Source organism: Caretta caretta, chromosome 8 (assembly GCF_965140235.1).
Source record: "Caretta caretta isolate rCarCar2 chromosome 8, rCarCar1.hap1, whole genome shotgun sequence".
In the NCBI taxonomy this organism is placed as follows: Eukaryota; Metazoa; Chordata; order Testudines; family Cheloniidae; genus Caretta; species Caretta caretta.
The window spans coordinates 98324891-98348868 of NC_134213.1; the positions used below are offsets into that span (position 1 = coordinate 98324891).

Sequence of the window (23978 nt, forward strand, 5' to 3'; positions counted from 1 at the left end):
GGCCTTTTGAGCTGTATTGGAGGTGTATTTTGAGGTGTATTGGAGATCTTTATTACTGCCTGTCATGACAGATTTTCTGAGTAAATACTGTAGGGAATTTTGCACTGAAGGAGTTATCGTTGGGCAAAGGATGTCACATAAAGAAGAAAATAAATAATCCGAAAAGGTAGTCTGGTTTTCTAGTAGATGTAACCCGTGTGCATGCAATATGGCTCTTTGTCCCCTTTTAGTTTCTAGACCAGGTGCAGTGGTTGAAGACTGCTGCCACCTCTAAGTTAATGGACCTGGATCTTTAACTCAAGCAGTAGAGGTTTGTTCTCTTAGATACAGAGACCCTGGCTTCAGTCCCTGCATGTGACCCAGCCACTTAGCTATGATTAACACAATTGGCAGGCCACTCTCAGGGGTTGAATTGAAGGAGGAAGAAGTAATAGCACACTCCCCTTCTCCACCTTCACCCTAAGCCCCAACCACCAGGGATTGTACTCAATACATTGGGGAGATCTTTGGAATGATTGTCCCTCTTCTTTCTTGTATTCTTTGATCAGTGAAATAGTAAACACTGACACTTAAACTAGCCTCTTTAGGCTTCAGAGTTAATGCCCTACAGAGGAACAAACTTTATCTATTTATCTTGCATGTTGCTATTATTTCAGGTAGTCCAAAGGCTCAGCCGTTGCATTGAATTGCATTCTGTTCATGTAGTAATAGTTACATTTGCAACAATAGGGGCTAGAGATGTAATCTGCATTTTAAATGAAAGATGATATACTGCAGCACAAAATCCATGTGTGACAGAAAAGTGCTGGTTTGCCAAGCTGCCAGAAGTCAGCCCAATTTGATCCACGTGCTTTAATGGGATGTCGCCTGGGGAATCCATTTAATAATAAATTTCAGTGACTGCTGCTTAGTTAGGAAGTATTAGAAAAAATTTCTCGAAGTGGGGAAGGATTAGCCAGTGCTGAAGTTAGTGTGGTGGTCCATTGTGGGATTCCATGTTTGTGTCTCAACGATTCTATATCAAATGTGCTCAGTTTACAAGCAAAACTTATTTCCAACTGGCAGTCCTGGAAACTCAGTCTGGGATCTGAGTCAAGCTGGGTTCTTTCCTTCTCTCATATCATTACCAATGATAAAAGTTCTGTAGGCCAGCTTTTGTTCTTAGTAATGTCCTTGTGCATTCCCTAGAGTCTTGCATAGATTTGCAGACGTTCAAATAATTGGAATCTTTGTAAACAGTTTTATAACTTTAATAAACTTTTATAAGCAGTTTTGTTTGCACAGGAAGGAATTACATTCAGCTCCCTCCTCTCTCAGCTGTGTTGGCTATGCATGGATAACAAACAAGCAGCAGTAAAAACATATTTTAATTACTGTAGCAAATAGAATGTCTCAGTTCAGGTGTGGGGGAGCAAATCTGCTAACTAAGAAGGTGCAATTTTCATGTCATTTTCAAGAGCAGAAGAATGCTTTGGCTCAGGAATGATATAGGTTTGGATAGAATTATAAAGCTCTAGTTGTTTTTTAATACAGAAGTTGCAAAACAAAAAAGAGTGCAGTGAAAATTAATTGGTCTGGTAAGCATAGTATTTTTGTTTGAATGACCTTTGTAAATTGGGGCCATTATTTAAAGGGGATGATAAACTGTCTGTAGGAGTACTAAGAGTTAGATCCCTTTAATTTCAAAAGTACTGGTTTGAGGTTGCTGTAAATCATGCAATGTTCCTGCTATGTTGGTGATTGTAAAATATGTACATCATCTGTCAAGCGGGAGTGTTGGGCAATGGATCAACCAGCACATACACATTGTTGATAATTTCCCTGCTCTGATGTCTGTCTCCTGTTATGAAGAGTAGGTGGGTACTTCAGTAGACACCGAGGGTCAGATTATTCCAGTCTACTGGTTAAGCATACGTTTAGGTGGCTACTTTGCATTATGGCCTGGCTAGATAAGAGACTGTTTAGCTGCGTATGTGTGCAATCAAGAATACACATACGTCTGGATGTTCACATGCAAGCTAACGCTCAGATGAGCTTATACTTGGGAAAGAGGGAATATGGGGCTTGAAAATTCAGACCCTAAATCTGTGTTCCATCTTCTCACAAAGGAAATGTTTTTCATATTAAGTAGTTCAATTATTCATCCTCCATCATGTAACCCTAAAAAGCAGTTAGATTATATGCCATGAGTGGCTTGGCAGCTAAGAGTTAACCAAATCAGCCATATTAAAACTTGGTGACCTTTTGTTATGGTGTTGGTTTTTAGGTCCTACGAAATCTAGAAACAAACTCACAGGATGCGATGTTTTAGAACTCTTGGGTGATGACTGTGATGCTTTAGAGGCCCTGGAACCATCAGCTACCAAGAGAAAGGTGACATTCACTGAGATTTTGGGCTCACCTCCAAAAATATCTCGCACCAATGGTGAGCCAGACTCACCACTGAGTATCAGGGGAGACTGGACTAAGCTAGCTGAAACGATAAGGATATCTCCCTACAGAAGGGGCCAAGATTCCAGCCTGAAAGCCAAGAATCTTGATAGGAAAGATGATGACACATGGTAAGTGGCAGCATTGTTCTAATGCATCTTTGATTGGCACCCCTGTTCTTTGTATCTTGTTTCCCCTTTTTTAAAATAAATCATTGTCTTGAAGCAAGATATTATCAAAGATCCTGCAGGAAAGAGCAGGTGCTTCCTGCAAGGATGTCACTGGTTAACAGTAGATGTTCTTTACAGCAAATTGGGGGAATCCATATAAAAACTACACCCTGAGACACAAAATATTGGATATGAGGGTTGGTAACTCAGTATTCAGTGCCCTTCCAAAAATACTTACAACCTAACACTTTTAATACTGGGATTTTGGGAAGACTTTTTAGCTTTCATTTTCTTTTCCAAATTGGTTGCTATTTCCTCTATCTGCTTGGAGTAGTGGGGAAAGCTTTACCATGTTTTATATTTTATTTTGCTCCCATTATTTCCTGCCCTCCTACTCAATATTTATTTTAAAAAAATCCCACTTTGAACAATTTTCCGATCACAGGAGAGTACTGACAGTCTGTGAAATCCCAGAATATGCTCAAATGCTTTGCCTGCTACTGATGTAGAAAAGCTTTAATAATTACAAGAGGCTCCATGGACCTGGGTTATGGAGGAGCTTCCAGAGCAAAAGGGTACATGGAGGGGGAGGAATGTAAGGGGTTTGGAAAATGGGGTTGTGGGCTACACAGGTCAGGATGTTAGAGTGAGAAGTGTAGGGGTCCAAGGCAGATATGATGGGGATGCAGAAAGGGGAGGTGGTCTAGTCATGTTGACCCTTACAAGTCTATACACTGCCATCATAGTCTCTTCCTCTCCTCATCAATTTCCCCTCACTTGATGCATATATACCCCACAGCTCTGGTATCACCCTATGTGTGTAAGCTACACACACACACATATATAGATAGATAGATAGATCTGCTCAAAGATAGCCAAGCTATATTGGGCCTCATAAAATTTGTCATATGAGTCCTTCTCCAGACTTTATGTGCTAATCTATTTAAGTTTGTGGCAAATTAAAAAAAAAAAAAAAAATCTTCCACACAAGAATCTTAATTAAATTTGCTCAGTGTATTTTCTATCAGAATAATCGCTAAAAATCACAACAAGCAGGAAAAAATTCAGGTCTTCTTTATATTGTACATCCATAAAAATGCAAAAAGGGACACATTTTTCTTTACATGTCCTTTTTAAAGAAGTGTTACTATGGAGCAAACATTTGATGGAACTAAATTTGTTAGTCTCTAAGGTGCCACAAGTACTCCTTTTCTTTTTGTGAATACAGACTAATACGGCTGCTACTCTGAAACCTGACATTTGATGGAACTGTGATCTAAAGTCTTTTGGTCACACAGTGTTGGTGTGCTGTTAAATGTTTGTTGTGTTGTACACTCAGAGTCTGCAATGTAGTGCAATTAAGAAATCTAAAAGAATAAAGAGGTATCTGCAATGAATTAAAGTGAGCAATTCACCACAATATGGCCCATCTAATGGACAATTTGTATTTGTAATGCTATAGGTAGATGTCCCTCTTTTTTCATCAGGCATTTGAACAGTAGAAATGAAGAGGAGGAAACTGAGGAGAGAACCAGGGAATCCAAAAGAACAACCAAACAAGCAGCTACTTCCAAGAGCAATTCTAAAAGCGACACAAAGTAAATCCTGATATTCAAATGATGTTCACATGTCTTATGTTCACTTATTCCAAGAGTGATTTTTCGGTCACTTGACATAAAGACGAGATACAAATAGCTTCGTTCTTTCTCTAGTTTAGCTGAGGAGCAAGAGCTGAAGACCAGGAGTCCAGTGGTGATCCCACGTTCTCATAGGAAATGTGTGCAGAAGACTACTGCTCGCATTGCAGAGCAACTCCAGTAAGTTTTCTCCATTGTGTCTGAGTCAGATTGCCATTGGTGGCTTTCAGCTCTGAGTGTTGACGTAGTCTAATGTTGAAATGCAAATCAAATGAATCTCATTCATGCAAGGAAATAGTTTGTGTGATTGCAAGGCAAATTGTTCTCAAGAAAACAATTCAAAATCCTTCTGCTGCATTTTCAAATTAATTACTTTCATCCTTTAATTAAAGTAAACTGCAAGTAAAAAACAAGAAAAATTGTTTTACCCATTACTGTTGTTCTGTGATGTATTAAGACACTCATTTGTTTTTTTTTCCCCAAAAATGCTTTCTGCATATTGTTTTACTTGATAATTGGGATTTGATGTTTCCACTCTTCTTGCTGGTGGATTCTTTGAGAGGTGAAGTGAAATGGTGACATCACCAATGGCTGAAGCCTGAGTGACAGTTTTTCTAGTTCTCATCTGAGTGGGAGAGGGGTCTTGAGTCCAAGGTCCTGTCCATGGTGCAACTTTTAGTTTAGTTTGTAACCTGGTAGTTACCAGGCCAGTGGTCTCTAAATAGGTTTATGTTCACACTTCATATAAAAAACTTATTTAGTAACTGAGGACTAACAGTGTTCACCCCTGGAGCGCTACCAGTTCAGCATGCTTTTTTGAAGTTCAAACAGCACTCTCTCTCTGCCTGTGTACCCAGTTTGACAAGTCCTCCTCCTTCCCACCTATCTAGTGCCCTGCCCCATATGCAGATGCTGCTGCTCTGTATGTGCATCCACCACGCACTGTTTTCCCAGAATCCAGTGAATTAAGGGTTAGACAGCATAGTAGGTTTGGATGTGCACAACTGAGATAGCAAGACCTCTGCTGTGTGAACAGTTGATGATGCCATTAAGTGGTTACAAAATCATAGTTAAGTGATGTAGTGCAGACTGGCCTTACATTAGCAGTCCTAAGAGGAGCAAGAACCTGATGTTCCTGATATTACCAATGGGGAGGGGAAGGAGGAAAGAGAATATATGTATTTGGAAACAGTGAGGTCATCTTCACACCTCAGAAAAGAAGAGTAGGAAGGGGCACAAACTAAATTTTACTTTACAGTTTGCCTTTAAATATACAGATAAAATAAATATGGTGTGGACTGTATCTTCTGTTTTAACTTGCAAATAAACACAAAAAGATTTGGTTCTATTTTAGGATTTTATATTGCAGCCCATCACCATAATATTTGAACACTGTCCATGTAAAATGATAATAGCGGTCCCAAGTGGGCTTTGTGAGGTCACTTTTTGCATGTTGGTGTAAAAACTCTGCTTGAAGCATCTGGAGTGAATACGGTCTTTCTAAGGTTAAAAATAAACTGGAAGGGAGAGGAGTGAATTGAGGCTGTCTTTATACATCATCAAAGGAGCAATAAAGAGCACAGATGCAAGTGCTTCATATTAATTAGTACTATAGAACTGCCATCCATATGGGGCAGTCAGACGACCCTATTAATGTTAGCCAATGGCTGCCTTCACTAGTGAATAGATCTCTTCTCACAAAGCCTGACTAAGCCAACATGCTATTCCTCATGTTGGGAAGTCTGTCAAACTCTGGGTCTGGTGAATCGGAAGTAGGCTCTCTGTGGGCCAGGACTGAGTCTATAGATTGCCCACTTGTTCGGGTACCTATGATCAGTATTAGCAAACTACTCTAATGTATACAGAGTTCTGTCCCAGACACTGACAACAGAAACAGCCCAGATGATGTTACCTGCTATTACAAGTCTTTAAATACTGACACTTGAGCATCCAGAAGCAGAGTGGTAATAGCAAGAAGTTCAAATGCAGCTCCAGAGCAACAAAAATGAGTATAGAGTATGCAGGACTTAATAACATGATAGTTACACTTGATGATCAGCAAACTGACTTTTCTTAAACCAGCCTAGCGTAATGACCATGGAAAATTTACAAGGGCAGGTACAAAATCTTTGCCTGCTCATTGCCATGATAATTAGAGAAACAAAACAACAACAAGCGACCTTCTCTTATCAATAATTATTCCCAGGTGACTGAAACATTGTGCTGCTGTTTTTATACTGTCATTAGAAATTCCTTGTTTGGTTTTTCCAAATCCTCTGTCTGTTTTTCTTTTTTAGTTTTTTAAATATATCTGAGCAGGATCAGGAAGATGACTACCTGCCCAGCACAGACTGCTCTGATTCCAGTAGCAGTGAGGAAGAGGAGAGCATGGTGCCCTCTACACCCAAAAGGAAAACAAGATCAAGCACCACACTGAGCACCCCAATATCTTCAAGGAAACCCTTTGATACCACCCCTGCTAAGACCCCCAGAAATGCTGTAAGATTCCTGCAGGCCATTGGCCTGAAAAACATTTGCTCTGGGTTTGTTAGTTCTAACTAAGCCATTTGTTTCATCTGAGTGTTTCATGCATGTATACCAAGGTGAACAAATCATCTGGAGCAAGGTGGCTCAGTGTGCGAAGTAAGGTACCTGCTGAATTATGTATATTGTGCCACTATAAATCAGAAGAGGCCAGCCTTAGGGGGGGGAAATGTTGTTTTGGACTGGAGGTGAAAGATAAATTATCGATGTGCATAATGTCCTATCTTCTGGATTACGCCTCTGCTTCCTGAAACACAATAGAAATGAAGTCCTTTGTTACTAATGCCTGAAATCAGTGTTTCTCAAACTGTGGATCAGGACACAGGTCCCTGGCTGATGGTAGATAGAATAAAAAATCAAGAACCAAGGGGTGAGGAGGTATTGAGATGTTTAGTAGGGAGGTGGTCCATGAAAGAATCTTTCTTTGAAAAAGTGATGTACAGAATACTTGAAGAATCCCACCTTAAACTATTAAAACTGAAACTATTTAAATCTATGTCGCTATTGATGGTCTTCTGTGTTTATACAGTGTCTAACAGTGGGGTTCTGATTGGTGACTGGTTCTTCTAGGCACTGTGGTAATACAAATAATTGAGGTGCTGTTTGTTTGCTTTGTTTTTCAGTTGGTCACTGAAATTAGACATGAGAGTCACTGCCTACTCAGTCTCTCTGGTTCTTGTGGTTTTACAGCATCGCAAGGGGGATTGTTTAAATTTAAAAAGTCTTCAGATGCTTAAAAGTTTCATGGGATTTTTTTAATTGGGGGTTTCAAATATCCCTCTTTAAAAAAAAAAAAGCCCAAATTTTATGTCTAAATCTTTGTCAGATATCCTTAATAAAGTCCAGCTCTCTCCTCACTTTCACACCCTGAAATCCTCAAATGATCTTTGAGCATAAACAATCTTTTGCAAATGTAGACAGAAGATGGTCTCTAATATAAATGACAGGTTTCAGAGGAACAGCCGTGTTAGTCTGTATTCGCAAAAAGAAAAGGAGTACTTGTGGCACCTTAGAGACTAACCAATTTATTTGAGCATGAGCTTTCGTGAGCTACAGCTCACTTCATCAGATGCATACCGAAAGTCTGCTGCAGTTTCCACGGTATGCATCTGATGAAGTGAGCTGTAGCTCACGAAAGCTCATGCTCAAATAAATTGGTTAGTCTCTAAGGTGCCACAAGTACTCCTTTTCTAATATAAATACGTCTAATACTATGCAGAACCTACTTCTAGTGTTTGAGGATTTTGACTTTTCTCTGCAGTCTGAGCCAAGAACCCCCAAGACGCCCCGAAATGCTACTCCCAGAATTCCCATTCGAAACCAAGCAACAGAGAAACCAGCCAATGTGCTAGAAGAGGCCCGATTAAGGTAAAGTGTAGCAGAGGGATTATCCTGTTACTTCAGCAGAGAAATGAGGAACAAGGGGTAACACCAAGGAAATGCCACCTTTGCTTTTTTCCTATGGGGTAAAGGCACACATGCAATTTCCAAGCTAAGGGTTTCCTCAAGAACTGGCAACAGCAGAAGCATCCTTGGTTCAGAGTCTAAGGGCAGGAATACTCTTCAGGATTAAAAACATTTAGACTGGTCTATGCATACTAAGTTTAGGTTTCTGGATATGTAAATTTTTTTCCAACATTTTCCTTTTTGCTTCTCAACAATATTGATCCCTGAGCTACAGAAATTGGTAGCAATATTTATTTTACTCTGCACAATGCTAGAGAATCAATGGGTCTCTCCTACCTTCTGCAGGGCAGTTACGTACTGGTTCCCATTAGTGAAAAAAACCACTAGTTTTTAGTCCTACATGCTCCATTGAAATAAATGCTTGTAGGATTGGCCATGTCTTTCTCTCAATTCCTTCCCTTTACTTGACTGTCTCACCCCCAATACTTCCTGTTATCAGGTTCTCCTATTCCTTCATTCTTTCCTTTTTGTGGTTTTTGTAAATTTGTCTGGACAAGCAGTAGATTAATTTTCCTGACTTTTGCACATTCGTGCTGTTTACTTGCGAAGATTAGAGCATGTGGCATCTGGAAGTTTTTGGAGAACACATGTGAAGGCTAGGTTAAGGTCACTTTCTAAAAGACTTTAAGATTTAAGGTTCCTTTTAAAACAAAAACAAAAAATAAACCAAGCACTCTTACAGTGTAAGGCAGATTCCAGGTATCTATATGTATTTGTGTGTGTAGGAAGAGGGGGATTCTTCCCACTTGCCTTTCTGCAAGTTGGAGCTTTGAAAACTCTTAAATCTTGACTAGTGTGTTTTCTTTTTTGTTTCAATCAAAGGCTGCATGTTTCCACCATCCCAGGTTCCCTGCCTTGCCGAGAAGAGGAGTTCCAGGATATCTATAATTTTGTAGAAAGCAAACTTATTGATGGAACAGGAGGGTGAGTTGTCTGATGGCCTACTTCTGTATACAGTTGAGGGGTTGGTCAGAGGCACCTATAAGCACTTCAGCAGGCTGTTTGGGTAAATAGAGAGAAATTTTATTCCACTGAAATGCAATTTGGGAAAGGAAAGGAGGCAGTAACTCACCCAGATCATGTTTGTCTGTGGCAGAAGAGCAGCAGTAGTCTGTCTTCTAATCTTTCTGAATAAGTTATTCCCAGTTTGTTGAAATTCATATAATCCTAGCAGTGTTTTGCTTTTGTCTCTACTTGATAAAAAAACTCTCATGCAGTCTCTCTGCTTACTGAGATTTCAACTAAAGACTGAGATATCTAGTCAATTTCAGATGTGCTGGGAAAGATAATTTTTTTTGCCTGTTCTATAGAAGTAGTAATCACTCAGCATATAATCTTTATGACCCTGCTGTGAGGCAGGCAAATGCTATCCCCAATGTGCAGATAGAAAAACTGACGTTTAGGGACTTACCCAAGGCAACCGAAGAGAGTCATTTTCAAAGCTGGGTTTAGAATTTGGGAGTTCCCAGCTCCCAGTCCTGTGTGCAGATCACTGAGATCATGAATGGATCCTCTCCTGTTTCAGGTGTATGTACATTTCTGGGGTTCCTGGAACAGGCAAAACAGCAACTGTTCACGAAGTAATTCGTTGTCTCCAAGAAGCAGTAGAAAATGATGAGCTACCATCCTTCCAATTCATAGAAATCAATGGCATGAAGCTGACTGACCCTCACCAGGCCTATGTGCAAATATTACAGGTGAGTAAGGCCTCTCTGACATATCCCTGATATGAAGGGAAATTGAACTCCAGTCACTTTTCTTTCTCAGATCCCTATACCCAGCCTTATGTGAGCCATAACTCTAACTAACACATCCCAGCAGTCCTCTCAAGGAACAGCATGCTTTTCTCCTAGGACAGGATTGTAAAGTGATCTCATTTTGGAGATTCCTACTATTAAGGCTGCAGAAATTGTTCCTTGAGTACTCTGATGTATTGAACTTCACCAAGGCGGCAGCACCAAGGAAATCAGTTTTTATAACATCAATTCCTTTAAAAAAAATTACAAAGTAGATTCCTGATTTTTTTCCCCCCATAATTCTTTGTGCATGCTTGCTGTGTGTCTGAAAGTTGCTGAGCTGACTATACAAGAGCCCACTCTAGCAACAGAATAGTTACCTAAAGGGTGACAGACCTGATAGCCACCATGCTTCAGCCCTGACAAAGAGGGACTGCCTCTGTGGAACATACAGTGTTTTCAATCTCCCTGACAAGTTAATCCTTAGTATCTCTCTCGAAGCTGCCACAAATGCTGCCAGTTGAGAGGTAAAGTATTTTATTGTGTATACACCAGTCTTCTAAGAACTGGACTGAGATCACTAAATAGCCATCAATGGTAACAACTCATGGCCTCTGTCAGTCTAGGCTGTCAAACCAGTGACCTAGAAAAGAAAGATTCTGTGTTCCATTACAAATTTTCTGAAACATCAGTTCCTTCCCTTGCAAGATTTCTGTTCCTAATTAAAATTCAAGGTTGCATTTGCCCTGGTGGCTGGTGGTATTGGCTGAGCTACAAATGTTTCTATGCTAAAGTAAAAGAGGTATTTGTTGTGGGGGGAGTGTGCAAGTGTAAGGCAGTGGTGAGAGGAGTGCAGGAAAGGGCTGCTGTAGTCATGGCCCTTTGCTCTGCAGCACAATGAAACCAAGTTCCATGGCAAGCACCTCTCCGTTCCAAGGTACTTTTTTGCCATAAGATATCCATCCTCCCAACTCTGACAAAAACACACACAACTATGGATCATTGTAGAAAACGCTCACTGGTGTAAAATAGGTCAAGGATTATTTTCAGCAATGATTAGTTTTGACAATAGGGCATTTTCACTGCTTTCCATAAGGCTGGTCTCTGTCAGCCCCACCATTTGTGATGTTATGCAGGCATCCCAGCTTAGAACATCCTTCCTCTCCCCTGGGTTCCAGGCAAAGGGAGCTTGTAGCCAACGTAAACTACTCATCTCTCTGGTTCCCCTGGCCTTGACTACTGCACTGCTCTCCAGGCAGCTCAGCCAGTCAACATACACTTCTGGTTCCAGCTACTTCCCTGGCTGAAAGCTTGTCCCGCTCTGGTTCCCTGACCTTCTGCTATATGGCTCCATGGAACAGTGCAGGGAACAATCACTGTAATCCATTTGACTCTCCTTTGTGAGGAAAGCAACAGGCAGCTACCAGCAGGTTTTGGCAGAGATCAGGGAGTGAGAAAACAGATCTTCAGGCCCCATGCTGTGGCAAAAATACTGAATTCCATGGCATCTTGGGAAAATGCAAAATTCCATAGCTGTGGAATCATGGAGTCCATGGGACCTGACTCAGATGACCAAGGGAGTGCACACCTCTCAATTGTTGTTTCAGGCTGTCTTCAGATTGAGGAAGAAAATAATGCATCAATTTACATTCTGTGTTTTCAAGGTTATCTTTGCAATCCTCAGTCCTAGAAACACTTTTTTAAAATGAAAGCTGATATTCTGGAGCACAGTTCTGCAGTCATGGAATTCGTAGTGCCCTGGCTTATAATGTATGGCAGGGAGAAGAATGTACTTTATATGCCCCTTCCTAAACAGTCATGTTTACCTGGTTTTCCTGTACCCGCATGATTCTGAACTTGTTGGCTATCTGACTGTTATGTATGTGATGTAGTTCTGAAATGGTCACACTAATTCCTATGCGCCTCAAGAGCTGCAAAGGAAAAGCTATAATATGGACAGCAGTTTACATTACCACCTCTTGCTTTAAAGATCAATTCAGAAGTAAACTTGGAGAAAGATTAGACAGAAGAGTATTCAATCCAAGGTCTCTTTGGCTAAACATAAATTCTTTAATATGGACCCGAGATTGATGGAGTCAGACAAGTTATTCTTGCAACTGCTTTGGGCTGGCAGCAGGGCTTTCTTATTTCAGGGTCTCTGTGAAGCCCTCTTTAAGTGTGCCTGCTTAAATATTTCTAAGACTATCTTCAAGGGTTTGTTGCAAGATCTCTCTATTTGAACAAGTCACCCTTGACCATTATGACCTTCCTTTTAACTAGGTCTTTCCTGATTCCTCCTTTTTTCCTTTTTGTAGAGTTTTTGGTAGAGTGATTTGTCTTTTTCAGGGCTCCTGAGCCCAGTTCTGTCGGGTTAACTTGTGTGTGTGTATAGTGTTCAGCTACTTGGTGATATGCAGTAGACAGATGTCAAACAGACTAAGAATTAGACCCCTAGGTATTGGACTACAGACTGATTAATCTTGTGTACTGTTTAATCTCATTCAGCTACTGACCGGTCAGAAGGTGACAGCAACCCATGCTGCAGAGCTGTTGGCAAAGCTATTCAGCACACCAGGGCCAAAAAGGAAGACCACAGTGCTGATAGTGGATGAGGTGAGGAGAAGGGTCCCACGCCCCCTTTACTCTAATATCACAGGGAGTGGATATTTTGGGGGCTAGATGAGAATGCAAGGGGGATTATCAAATGGCCTGTATGTGTTTTAAAATTAGGAGACAGTGGGAGATTTAAGGCACCAAAATGAATCTTTTGGGCAATCCTATGAAACTGAATGTACAGAATGAGCCTTTCTGCTGCCTTAGTAGGTTAGACCAATGAGAGCACATTATAACTCTGCTCTGTGTTGGCTTCCGGTTCGCTTCTAGGTACAATTTAAGGAGTTAGTTACAGTCTGCAAAGCACTTAAAATAGACTGTGATTCAGCTACAATAGAGGCTGCCTGTTGTCTGGGTGTTTTCTTCTTACTGCGAGCGCAAATTCAGTAATGTTATGGGGACACTGTGTCCTAGTTTGTAAACCTTCTATTTGCAAACTTTTTGCAAATGCATACTATGTGTAGTAATGAAAAACTAATAGACCACACTCGGTGCTATGATCTTACTCGGATGCACAAGCATCTTGTCTTACAAACCTATTAGTAATAGTAGAATTAGTATTACAGCAGCACCAAGAGATTCCAGCTAAGACTGGATTCAATGTACAAGTTCTTAGTAAAAGACAGTCCCTTCCCTGAAGAGCTTAAAGTCTAAATAGATGAGACAGATAAAGGATGGAAGACCATCCTTCCTCTCCAATTAACATCGGTCTCCTTTCTCTCCTGGGTCCAGCTTGACCTCCTATGGACCCGAAAGCAGGATGTGATGTACAATCTATTTGACTGGCCAACCCAAAAGCAAGCCAAGCTGATCATCCTGGCCATTGCTAACACCATGGATTTGCCGGAGAGGATCATGATGAACAGAGTAGCTAGCAGGCTGGTATGTCCTGACAAGTTTGATTGCTATGCTGAGAGGCGATATGGGGAGATTAGTTGCAGTCCAGTGTGACTGGGAAGAGGCAGAGGGTGAGCAACATTACAGAAGTAAACCTAAAATATTGCCTTTTTAGTTCCTTCTCTCAAGGGGGGAAAAGGTGGATGATGAATGTTCTGGATCCAAAGAAAGGAAATGCAGGAGCCAGCTCGCTAATTAGAGGCTATATCAAGAAGGGGAGCTGTCAAGGTTCCTTCCCCACTCTGAACTCTAGGGTACAGATGTGGGGACCTGCATGAAAACCTCCTAAGCTTACTTTTACCAGCTTAGGTTAAAACTTTCCCAAGGTACAAACTATTTTACCCTTTGCCCTTGGACTTTTGCTGCCACCACCAAACCTCTAACCGGTATTATTATTATTAGGAAAGAGCCCGTTCGGAAACGTCTTTTCCCCCCAAAATCCTCCCTTACCTTTACACCCCCTTTCCTGGGGAAGGCTTGATAAAAATCCTCACCAATTTGCATAGGTGACCACAGACCCAAACCCTTGGATCTTAAGAACAATGAAAAAGCATTCAGTTTCTTAGAAGAAGAATTTTAATAGAAGAAAAAGTACAAAGAATCACCTCTGTAAAATCAGGATGGTAAATACCTTATAGGGTAATTAGATTCAAAACATAGAGAATCCCTCTAGGCAAAACCTTAAGTTACAAAAAGACACAAAAACAGGAATATCCATTCCATTCAGCACAGCTTATTTTCTCAGCCATTTAAAGGAATCATAATCTAACACATATCGAGCTAGTTTACTTACTAAATTCTAAGACTCCATTCCTGTTCTGTCCCCGGCAAAAGCATCACACAGACAGACCCAGACCCTTTGTTTCTCCTCCCCCACAGCTTTGAAAGTATCTTGTCTCCTCATTGGTCATTTTGGTCAGGTGCCAGCGAGGTTATCCTAGCTTCTGAATCCTTTACAGGTGAAAGGGTTTTTCCTCTGGCCAGGAGGGATTTTAAAGGTGTTTACCCTTCCCTTTATATTTATGACAGGAGCCCTCTGTATTCTTTCGTGTCCGGATGAATTAGGGAAATTGGAGCCAGATGACTTTATAAAATTTGCAATTATACATGTTAGGATTTGGATAATTACATGTCATACTTCACTGGGTAAACTGATTGCCCCAGCGTCAGAGAAAATTCCTTTGCTTCTCATCCCCATCACATCATTGCACAATGGCTTATTGCCTTTCTCTGAAGTATAAGGTGTTGCTTACTTCGGGACAGAATATTGGACATGGTCTGATCCAGTGTGTAACAGATTATATTTTCCTAACCATATTTTCAATGCTGTTCAGAAAAGTGGCTTGTTAAAATTGGACCAGGATTGCAGGTTGATTCCTTCAGTGACTTTCAGATCTCAGTTTACAAGTAAAATTATTTTTTCTAAATGCCCGGCCTGCAAACTTAACCTGGGATCTGATTACTTTTTGGCTCATGTATAATCAATAGAAATAAAGATTCTGGGTAGTTCTAAATTCTGTTGTCTTGTGGAACATTGAAGGCAGTAGGTTGCACGGGTGCAACCAAAGGCACAGTTTGGCCTGACAATTGACATTTAGTTAATTCCATTGATGCCTGAGCCAGAACAGAACTATCTCACTCCTAATAGTTACTAACTGTCCAGGGATAACAGGAGTACTTTATTTGAGCGTAAGGTGCCACAAGTACACCTTTTCTTTTTGCCAATACAGACTAACACGGCTGCTACTCTGAAAGGAGTACTTTAGTCATTAAAGTCAGTAGTTAAGACTTTGCATGTTTATGTACACACACAGGTATATATGTTAAGTGAGAAAGGGCTATTTTTACATAGTGTAGAGTCTCTCCTTGAATGATTCTGAGACAAATGGGTCACATTTAAAAGCTTCCTTGACTGGGGCAGCCTAATGGCCCATAGTTTCTGTGCTGGAAACCTGCATTTTGAAAGTAGGTGCTCCTTCTCCTCAGGCCCATTGCAGTGGGGGCAGGCCATGCTGTCAGCTTCCCTGGAGAGTTTCAATGGCTTTCACTTGAATGGGTGCACCTTTTTCTTTTGCATGTATGGTGCAGCAATGATGAAAGTTTTGAACTGGACTTGGGGGATGAATGGAGAGACTGTTCCCACTACAGAAGTTGAAAAAGTTATCCGTAGCAAGCCATGCTTGTGAGAAGATTGACAATGAGCTATTTTGGAAGCCATTAATGCGCAGGCCCCAATGTGTGTGAAGGGGATGTAGAACAGCCTCTAAGGGTATGTTTACACAGCAAATAAAAACCCGTGGTTGGCCCATGCCAGCCAACTCAGGATTGCAGGGTTTGGGCTGTGGGGCTATTTCATTGCTGTGTAGACTTCGGGCTCTGGCTGGAGCCCGAGCTCTAGGACCATCTATGGAGCTCAGGCTCCAGCCTAAGCTCGAAGCCTACACAGCAATGAAATAGTCCCACAATCCAAGCCCCACGACCCTGAGTTGGCTGGCATGGGCTAGCCATGAGTTTTTCTTTGCTGTGTAGACATGACATACCCTAAGAGTTTTAATTGGTGAGGAGGGGACGCTTTCCTTAAGAGTCAAGAAATTATTTAGACAAGCACTCCTTGCTGTGAAATTACACAGCATCAATAAATCCATACTGTGTGTTAACAAGTAAATAATTCTTACTCATTTGTTCTCTATAGGGTCTCACCAGAATGTCCTTCCAGCCCTACACCTACAAACAGTTACAGCAGATTATCTCATCCAGGCTGAACCACATAAAAGCATTTGAAGAGGATGCAATCCAGCTAGTTTCCAGAAAGGTAAACACAGTACAGGACTGGGTTATCTGTGTTGCACCATTAAGTGAGGGGGTTAGTGTCAGAGGAACATAATAGACTGTAGCCAGTAATGGAGAGCAGACCCATCCCCATGGTTGGACATTTCATTCCAACGGGTGGAGGAGGATGCTGGCACTGTGCCCTCAACAGACTGGTGTGCAGAGCAGTGCTGTAAGGTGTGATGCTGGAGCAATCTGCTTGCCTGTTCCCTCTTGGTTCAGTAATGTCACACAGTAATGAAGACTAGGAGCATTGCAGTAGGATCCTGATAATATAAAGTGGTGATATCTTTCTCCAGTATTTGGCATAATGTGAATTACTGTGTGGCCTTGCAAAAATTAGTCTGATAATCATGATGGAAATATCCAGATCCACTTTCTTCAATGAGATGATCAGGCTCCAAAGTACTCCTCACCATTCTGTCTCTCTTATTTGGAACCTGTTGTGCTTCCAGATTGATACACTCCTCTGATTAATATTTAATTTAGTGTACAAAATTGTACAAATATATTGAAGTCAATAACACTCCAAATTAAGATGTATAAATAGTTTAAAATGTCTGTGTTATTGTATGTTGTTAATATTGATCATTACAACCTTCTTTGAGATACACATTAGCTCACTAATTCTCACTGTTAATTGCAAACCAATAATTCTCCTTAAAAACCCCACAATCGTAACTTACTTCTTGACATGGATTTAAAAGTGAGGTGCCTTTTCCTGACTTCATTGCTATTGCAAAACATAAATTAGTATGCTATGAAATATTCTCACAAATAATTGTCAAAATTAAAAAAAAAAAACATTTTATGAACTAGCTTGGATTTTGGTAAGATTACTGACTAATCTGCAAAATTAACATTATTAATCTGCAATGGGTCTTCTGGTCAGTGTGATTTTTTTTTTTTTTTTTTTTAAAGAGATTGCGCTCTGTAAGAACAATCACTTATGGCCAGATTTTCAAAAGTATTGCTGGCTTGTCTCCTGTTGATAACAAGGGGAGCTGTAAGTGCTGAGCACCTTTGAAAATTAGGCCACTACTATATTTCTCTCACACAAATTCTTTCCTGTGTTAAAATGTAAACTACAGATGGGATTTTCAAAAGCACTTAAGGGACTTTCAATGGGTGTTTGGGCATGAAATATCAGGCACTTTTGAAAATCCCCCAGCTATATATTTGGGGAAAGCGTTTTGCAATGTTCTCCTGCAGTCTGTTAGAAACAACAGATGAGAATACCAAGCATTACTGAGTGATAAACACCTGTGTGTATTGTTCATGGTATGATTTTTTTCTGGTTGAAAATTGATTAGAATACAGATTATGGGTAAGATTTTCAAAAATTCCCAGTGTTGACCTAACTCTACTCCCATTGAAGTTGGTGAGAGTTTTATCATTAACTTTGATAGGTGCAGAGTTGAGCCAATGCAGAGAGGTTTTTAAAAATCCCGCCCTATATGTAGAACTTGTTATACATGTACCTTTACAGCAATTGATGTAATGACCAGATTGGATTTTTGGGTTTGATCAATAAAAGTTACATTTTTAAAACAAGGATCTCTAGGAATGGCTGTCTATAATGGCACAGCTCTGCTGATTTTAAAAGAACCCTGTCAATTCTTGTTGCTGTTTCTCAGCTCCTGGGAAACTACTTTTATTGATGTGATGCTTTTCCTTTTCAGGTAGCAGCATTATCTGGTGATGCAAGGCGTTGTCTTGATATCTGTAGAAGGTCCACTGAGATCTGCGAGTTCTCAAGCCAGAAAAGTACCTCTGGATTGGTCAGCATGGCCCATGTCATGAAAGCTATAGATGAAATGTTTTCATCCCCTTATATAAATTCAATCAGGTAAAATTGCAGTTTAGCGGTATCTTCCCATATTTCTGCCCCAACCTCGAGCCCAATTATATAGTTTTTGTTTATCTGGGAGAATATGTAATATCTGCACTTATATCAAGCACTTTACAAACTTTGTTTCACAGCACCTTTAGGAGGGTAGGAAGCATTTCTCTTTTCCAGATGAAGGTACAGAATAAGTGCTTTGTTGTGGCAAGTGACAGATCTGGGAAGAATGCAAAGATTCTGATTCCCATCCGATGAAGTGAGCTGTAGCTCATGAAAGCTTATGCTCAAATAAATTGGTTAGTCTCTAAGGTGCCACAAGTACTCCTTTTCTTTTTGCGAATACAGACTAACACGGCTGTTACTCTGAAACCATTTAAACTGGATTCTTTCTTGAGCATCAGGAAATTCTGCAGGCCAAATTAGTCTCTCAGTTAAAGTTGTGGAACGCAATTGCCTTCAGTGCATTTGCACAGGTTGTAACTGACATGAATTTAGAAAGCTGTTCGTGAAACTCAAGAAAGGAGAGAATCTGGCTCAGCCTCAGTTCTGCAGAGCTTAATGGGAGAAAAAGAGTATATTTTATTTTAGTCAGTAAAGCAAGCAGATATGACTTGAAGGCACACATGGAAGAGATGCCTTCAGTAAGAAGGTGTCATTTTTTCAGAGTAGAACTGTGCTTTAAATATTTATTTTAGGTCAAAACTAGAACGTTAAATTCTTAATTCACAAATGTAAATCATTCATAACATACTGAGCATTGCACATGCGCCAGTATTTTATTTACTGAGATACAGACTTGTTCACCAGAAGGACAAATACAAATATCATTAGGTGCTGGAATTTTTTAATTCCACAGATCTGCCATATTAAAGTACTTGCACTCTGCCTATCTAGGTACCTATACATGGTCCCATCACCGTAGTATGTGAGTGCTTGTAAATAGTGGCATGATTATTAAACTGCATGAAATGTTTCTAAATAACTTGTAAAGCCTTGTGTTACAATATATGGGGTGAAATGTGACACGAGAGTATGTTGGCAGGGCGATGCACTAAATAATCTTACTTTCTGAGGCAGAAAAGGGAAAAAATGTATGTAATGTTTTTCAGCAAGGCCTTATCAGATATTTCCTACAACTCAAACCACCTCCTACGAGTCAGTGAAGCCCTAGATTTGGTCGAGCAAGATTGGTAGTAAGATTTTCCTATTCTCTTTCAGGAATGCTTCATTGCATGAGCAAATGTTCCTGAAAGCAATTATAGCAGAGTTTCGCAGGTCAGGGCTCGAGGAAGCAACAGTTCAACAGGTACATTTACTGTTTTTTTTATAACTTGGACATTAGCTTTTGTCTTAATTGTTTGACTATTTTCAAAGTGTAAATCTATTTGAAACAAATCATAGAAGCAAAGATAATATATGTAATTGATATAACCCCGTTCACAAAAGCTAAGGAAGATCAGAATGGAAAGGTCTTGATAGAACAAAAAAACATAGATGCTGGCATCCTAATTTATTGTATGTATTTGTATGGTTGGGTCATAGAGGAAATTTAGCTGAGTTACAATTTCTTATTTCATGGACATAGTCCTAATGTTCTGTGTTCAACAGCATGTGTGTCATCTTCACTCCAAACAGATTCAATTGTTTGTTTCTCCCCATCCATAGAGGTTGAGAGTAGAAAGCCCATCTTTTCCACCTCTTCTGTTTCCTGTTCCAATCTAATATAGTGTCTAAATTGAGTTGTATCTTGTTCCTCTAGATCTATCATCAGCATGTAGCACTGTGTAGGATTGAAGGTCTGCAAATTCCTACGGTATCAGAAATTATGGCAATTTGCTCAAGACTTGGTGCCTGCCGTTTCTTGCTGGTAGAGTCCAGTAATAAATACCTGCACGTGCGGGTGCGCCTGAATATCAGCCAAGATGATGTCATGTATGCACTCAAGCAGGAATAAGGCAACAGAGGTTTTGTGTATATTTGTAGGTGTAAATATTTTAAATATTGTTAAACTTTTAAAAAGACTGGTTTTAAAAAGTTGTGTTGATAAAAATTGAACATACCAGAAACCATTGTTTTTAAACTCTTTGCTTAAATTTTTAATCTATTAAAGCACTTTTTTGTATAATAAAGAATTCCTTACTAAGTGTTTTATACCTTTGCATTTAAATCACTTGTTTTGAATGTTTTTCGGTGCTGCAGTAAGTGGTATGTTCAGTAGGTAGCACTCTCTCCTCTGAGCCAGTACTTGAAAGAGTGCCATGAAACAAAGTGGAAGGTGCCCTCTTTCAAATAAGCCGTGGAAAGATGTGAAAACAGATTTTGACCACTTGTGGTTGCTAAAGATGCTAAAGCACTTTTTGCAAGAGTAGGGGTATCTTTACTAAACTGCAATTTAGGTAATTTTCCCTCTAAAATTTCAACTGGATACGTGAGACCTGATTAACACTTTTCAAACATGTTCTAAACTTAAATTTCTCATCTGTTGCTTATGTGTAAGGCTGCGTGTCTGTCACGGAAGTCATGGATTCCATGACTTTCTGTGATCTCCGTGACTTCTGTAGCGGCCAGTGTGGCTGACTCCGGGGCTGCCTGAGAAGCTTGGGCAGCCCCTGGGCCAGCCACACCAGATGCTGCTGGGGCAGTCTTGGGCCACTGCGCACCCAACCCTCCCCATCCCAGCAGCAGCAGTAGTAGTTTGGGTGTGGGCGGGGGCTTGGGGCAGGGGGTTGGGGTGCGGGGAGGTGCTTACCTCAGGGCTCGGGGGGCTCCCTGGAAGTGGCTGGCATGTCTCTGCAGCTCCTAGGCGGAGGGGATAGGGGGCTCTGCCCTGCCCCTGCCTGCAGGCACTGCCCCCGCAGCTCCCATTGGCTGCGGTTCCTGGCCAATGGGAGCTGCGGAGCCAGCACTCATGGTGGGGGCAGTGTGCGAAGCCCCCCGGCATTCCCTCCCCCTAGGAGCTGCAGGGACATGCCAGTCGCTTCCACGGAGCTGCGCAGAGCCAGGTAGGGAGCCTGTCAGCCCCGCCAACCCTCCCCCATACCCCAGCAGGGGTCCCAAACCGCGTGCTGCTGTCCTTCCTCCCCCCCCAGCACTCACGCTGCCGTCTGCCCTGTGGCACCCCCGTGCCTTCCCTCCAGAGCACCTGCAGCCCCCAGCACAAGTTTTAGTTAGGGTTATACATTATAAATCATTGTCAGGTCACGGGCCGTGAGTTTTTACGGCCCGTGACCCGTCCGTGACTTACTAAAAATACCTATGACTAAAACATAGCCTTATGTGCAGTGAAAGTATACAGAGCTGTAGGCAAGGCCAAAAGAGGTGGGGGGAGCATGAGTGTTTGCTACCAGAAATAAAAATGCCAGTGGAAATTTGTATTTTCATAGAAGAATGAGCTTTACATTTCACTTTGAATTTAAGCATACTTATCTGTTACAAAGAAGAGTTTCAGAGGATTTGCCTGAAGATAGCTGACGGAGGTTTGGTTAAATTGTGTTTTCAGTGTGAAATTGTACTTGAGAAAAAAATTACCAAAATTACTGAAGATATCTTGATCTGCTATTTTTAAATGACATTTTAATCACTTTAAAATGATTTATTAGCGTGAAACGTGCTGCAAAAATAGTTCAAGCTTGTACTAAGTGACTTCAGTTTAGAAAATGTGGGAATGGCTTACTGTACAGATAGAGGGTTTACCTCACAATGAGTTTTTATGGAATCGACACTAGTTGAGAGCTAGGAACTCATCAGTTTCTACAGTAACTCATAACCCAAAATATTGTGGCAGACTGGATCTAAATTCCATAGCAAGACCCCAGTTTCTGTGGGAGACTGGAACTTCAAAGCAGCCTTAGGGAAAATGTAAATATGGATGTCATGATTTAAAGAATAAAACGGTACAATATTTTGTTTTTATTCTGTGTCTAAATTTTCAAATTTGCCACTGATTGGTGTTTAACACAATTGCATTGTGGACTGTAAATCTGAAGGTTTTGGTAATTAGGTAGGCATATTTAGAACTTTTGGCACATGAAGGTGGGGGGTAGCAGTTTAGGATGGAATAAACCATCATAGTTGCATATTTCTGCTAAAATTATCAGCAGTGAAATAGTTAATAAAATTGGCTTTAAATAACAACTCTGAAAACTAATAGTAAGTCCAGTGAGATGAATGAAGAATCATAGAATATCAGGGTTGGAAGGGACCTCAGGAGGTCATCTAGTCCAACCCCTGCTCAAAAGCAGGACCCATCCCCAATTAAATCATCCCAGCCAGGGCTTTGTCAAGCCTGACCTTAAAAACTTCTAAGGAAGGAGATTCCACCACCTCCCTAGGCAACGCATTCCAGTGCTTCACCACCCTCCTAGTGAAAAAGTTTTTCCTAATATCCAACCTAAACCTCCCCCACTGCAACTGGAGACCATTACTCCTTGTCCTGTCCTCTTCCACCACTGAGAATAGTCTAGAACCATCCTCTCTGGAACCACCTCTCAGGTAGTTGAAAGCAGCTATCAAATCCCCCCTCATTCTTCTCTTCCGCAGACTAAACAATCCCAGTTCCCTCAGCCTCTCCTCATAACTCATGTGTTCCAGACCCCTAATCATTTTTGTTGCCCTTCACTGGACTCTTTCCAATTTATCCACATCCTTCTTGTAGTGTGGGGCCCAAAACTGGACACAGTACTCCAGATGAGGCCTCACCAATGTCGAATAGAGGGGGACGATCACGTCCCTCGATCTGCTCGCTATGCCCCTACTTATACATCCCAAAATGCCATTGGCCTTCTTGGCAACAAGGGCACACTGCTGACTCATATCCAGCTTCTCGTCCACTGTCACCCCTAGGTCCTTTTCCGCAGAACTACTGCTTAGCCATTCGGTCCCTAGTCTGTAGCTGTGCATTGGGTTCTTCCGTCCTAAGTGCAGGACCCTGCACTTATCCTTATTGAACCTCATCAGATTTCTTTTGGCCCAATCCTCCAATTTGTCTAGGTCCCTCTGTATCCTATCCCTGCCCTCCAGTGTATCTACCACTACTCCCAGTTTAGTAAGAATGATAGTTCACAGTTGGAAGGCCAAGTAGACACTGAATTTTCTAGAGTCTGAAAAAAAAAATAGCTTTGAGGTGTGAACTATCTTCACAATCAAATGCTAGAAACAGCTTTAATTTAAAAAAAAAACAAAACAGGGTGGGGGGGTGGGAGAGAGAATCCAAGACATACACAGGACCAGTGTCTGTGGATCACTGACTGTCTGCTTTGCCCTTTACAAACAGAGGTGCTGTCTCTGGTTCAGTGACCTTTAGGCCAATGTTAAGCTTGGGTGTCTATCAGGCACCAAATCCATACGTACTTGCTTAAGAAAACTAGTGTAGTTGCTGGCTGGCCATGACTTTAACTGCAGGGAACTGTCATCTGCTGCAAAAGGTATGACTGGGACTTGCTGGCAAAGACTGGAAAATAGTTCTAAGGGCAACTAACTGTCTCAGGCTAAACTATGGCAATAAATAACTATCCCTCCCTTGGGCATCCCAGTGGTTATCTAGGCCCTGTTCTTTGCTCTATGCTTCCCTCTGCCCCTGAACCAGTGTTCAGGGGCCTGGGTTTGGTTCTACCTAGCCACTTACGGCTCTCCCTGTACTGGATCCACTCCTCCAAACTTCACTCCGCGACCATATTGCAAGACCCTATGGCCCCTCTAAAACTCCACCCCGCCTGACCCCTCCTTATGGCCCTCCCCATCTCTGCTCCGCCCCTTTCTCGTAACCCCGCCCCTCTCTCATTCCTGGCCCCAGCCCCTTCAGCTTTGCGCC

General features: G+C 41.2%; 1 protein-coding gene across 2 annotated transcripts in view; it reads left to right on the forward strand.

The window, feature by feature from the left end:
- The window catches only part of ORC1 (origin recognition complex subunit 1), a 35489-nt gene extending 15167 nt beyond the window's left edge, over positions 1-20322 (forward strand). For both annotated transcript variants that reach the window (XM_075131848.1, XM_048861089.2), the window contains 13 exons: positions 2267-2561; positions 4088-4198; positions 4313-4417; positions 6535-6736; positions 8043-8149; positions 9071-9172; positions 9774-9945; positions 12490-12597; positions 13330-13479; positions 16187-16306; positions 18006-18172; positions 19388-19475; positions 19929-20322. In XM_075131848.1, the coding sequence (XP_074987949.1) occupies positions 2267-2561; positions 4088-4198; positions 4313-4417; positions 6535-6736; positions 8043-8149; positions 9071-9172; positions 9774-9945; positions 12490-12597; positions 13330-13479; positions 16187-16306; positions 18006-18172; positions 19388-19475; positions 19929-20123 (1922 nt within the window). In that variant the 3' untranslated portion in view covers positions 20124-20322. The remainder of the gene's footprint in view (positions 1-2266; positions 2562-4087; positions 4199-4312; positions 4418-6534; positions 6737-8042; positions 8150-9070; positions 9173-9773; positions 9946-12489; positions 12598-13329; positions 13480-16186; positions 16307-18005; positions 18173-19387; positions 19476-19928) is intronic.
- The last annotated feature ends 3656 nt before the right edge of the window (positions 20323-23978 follow it).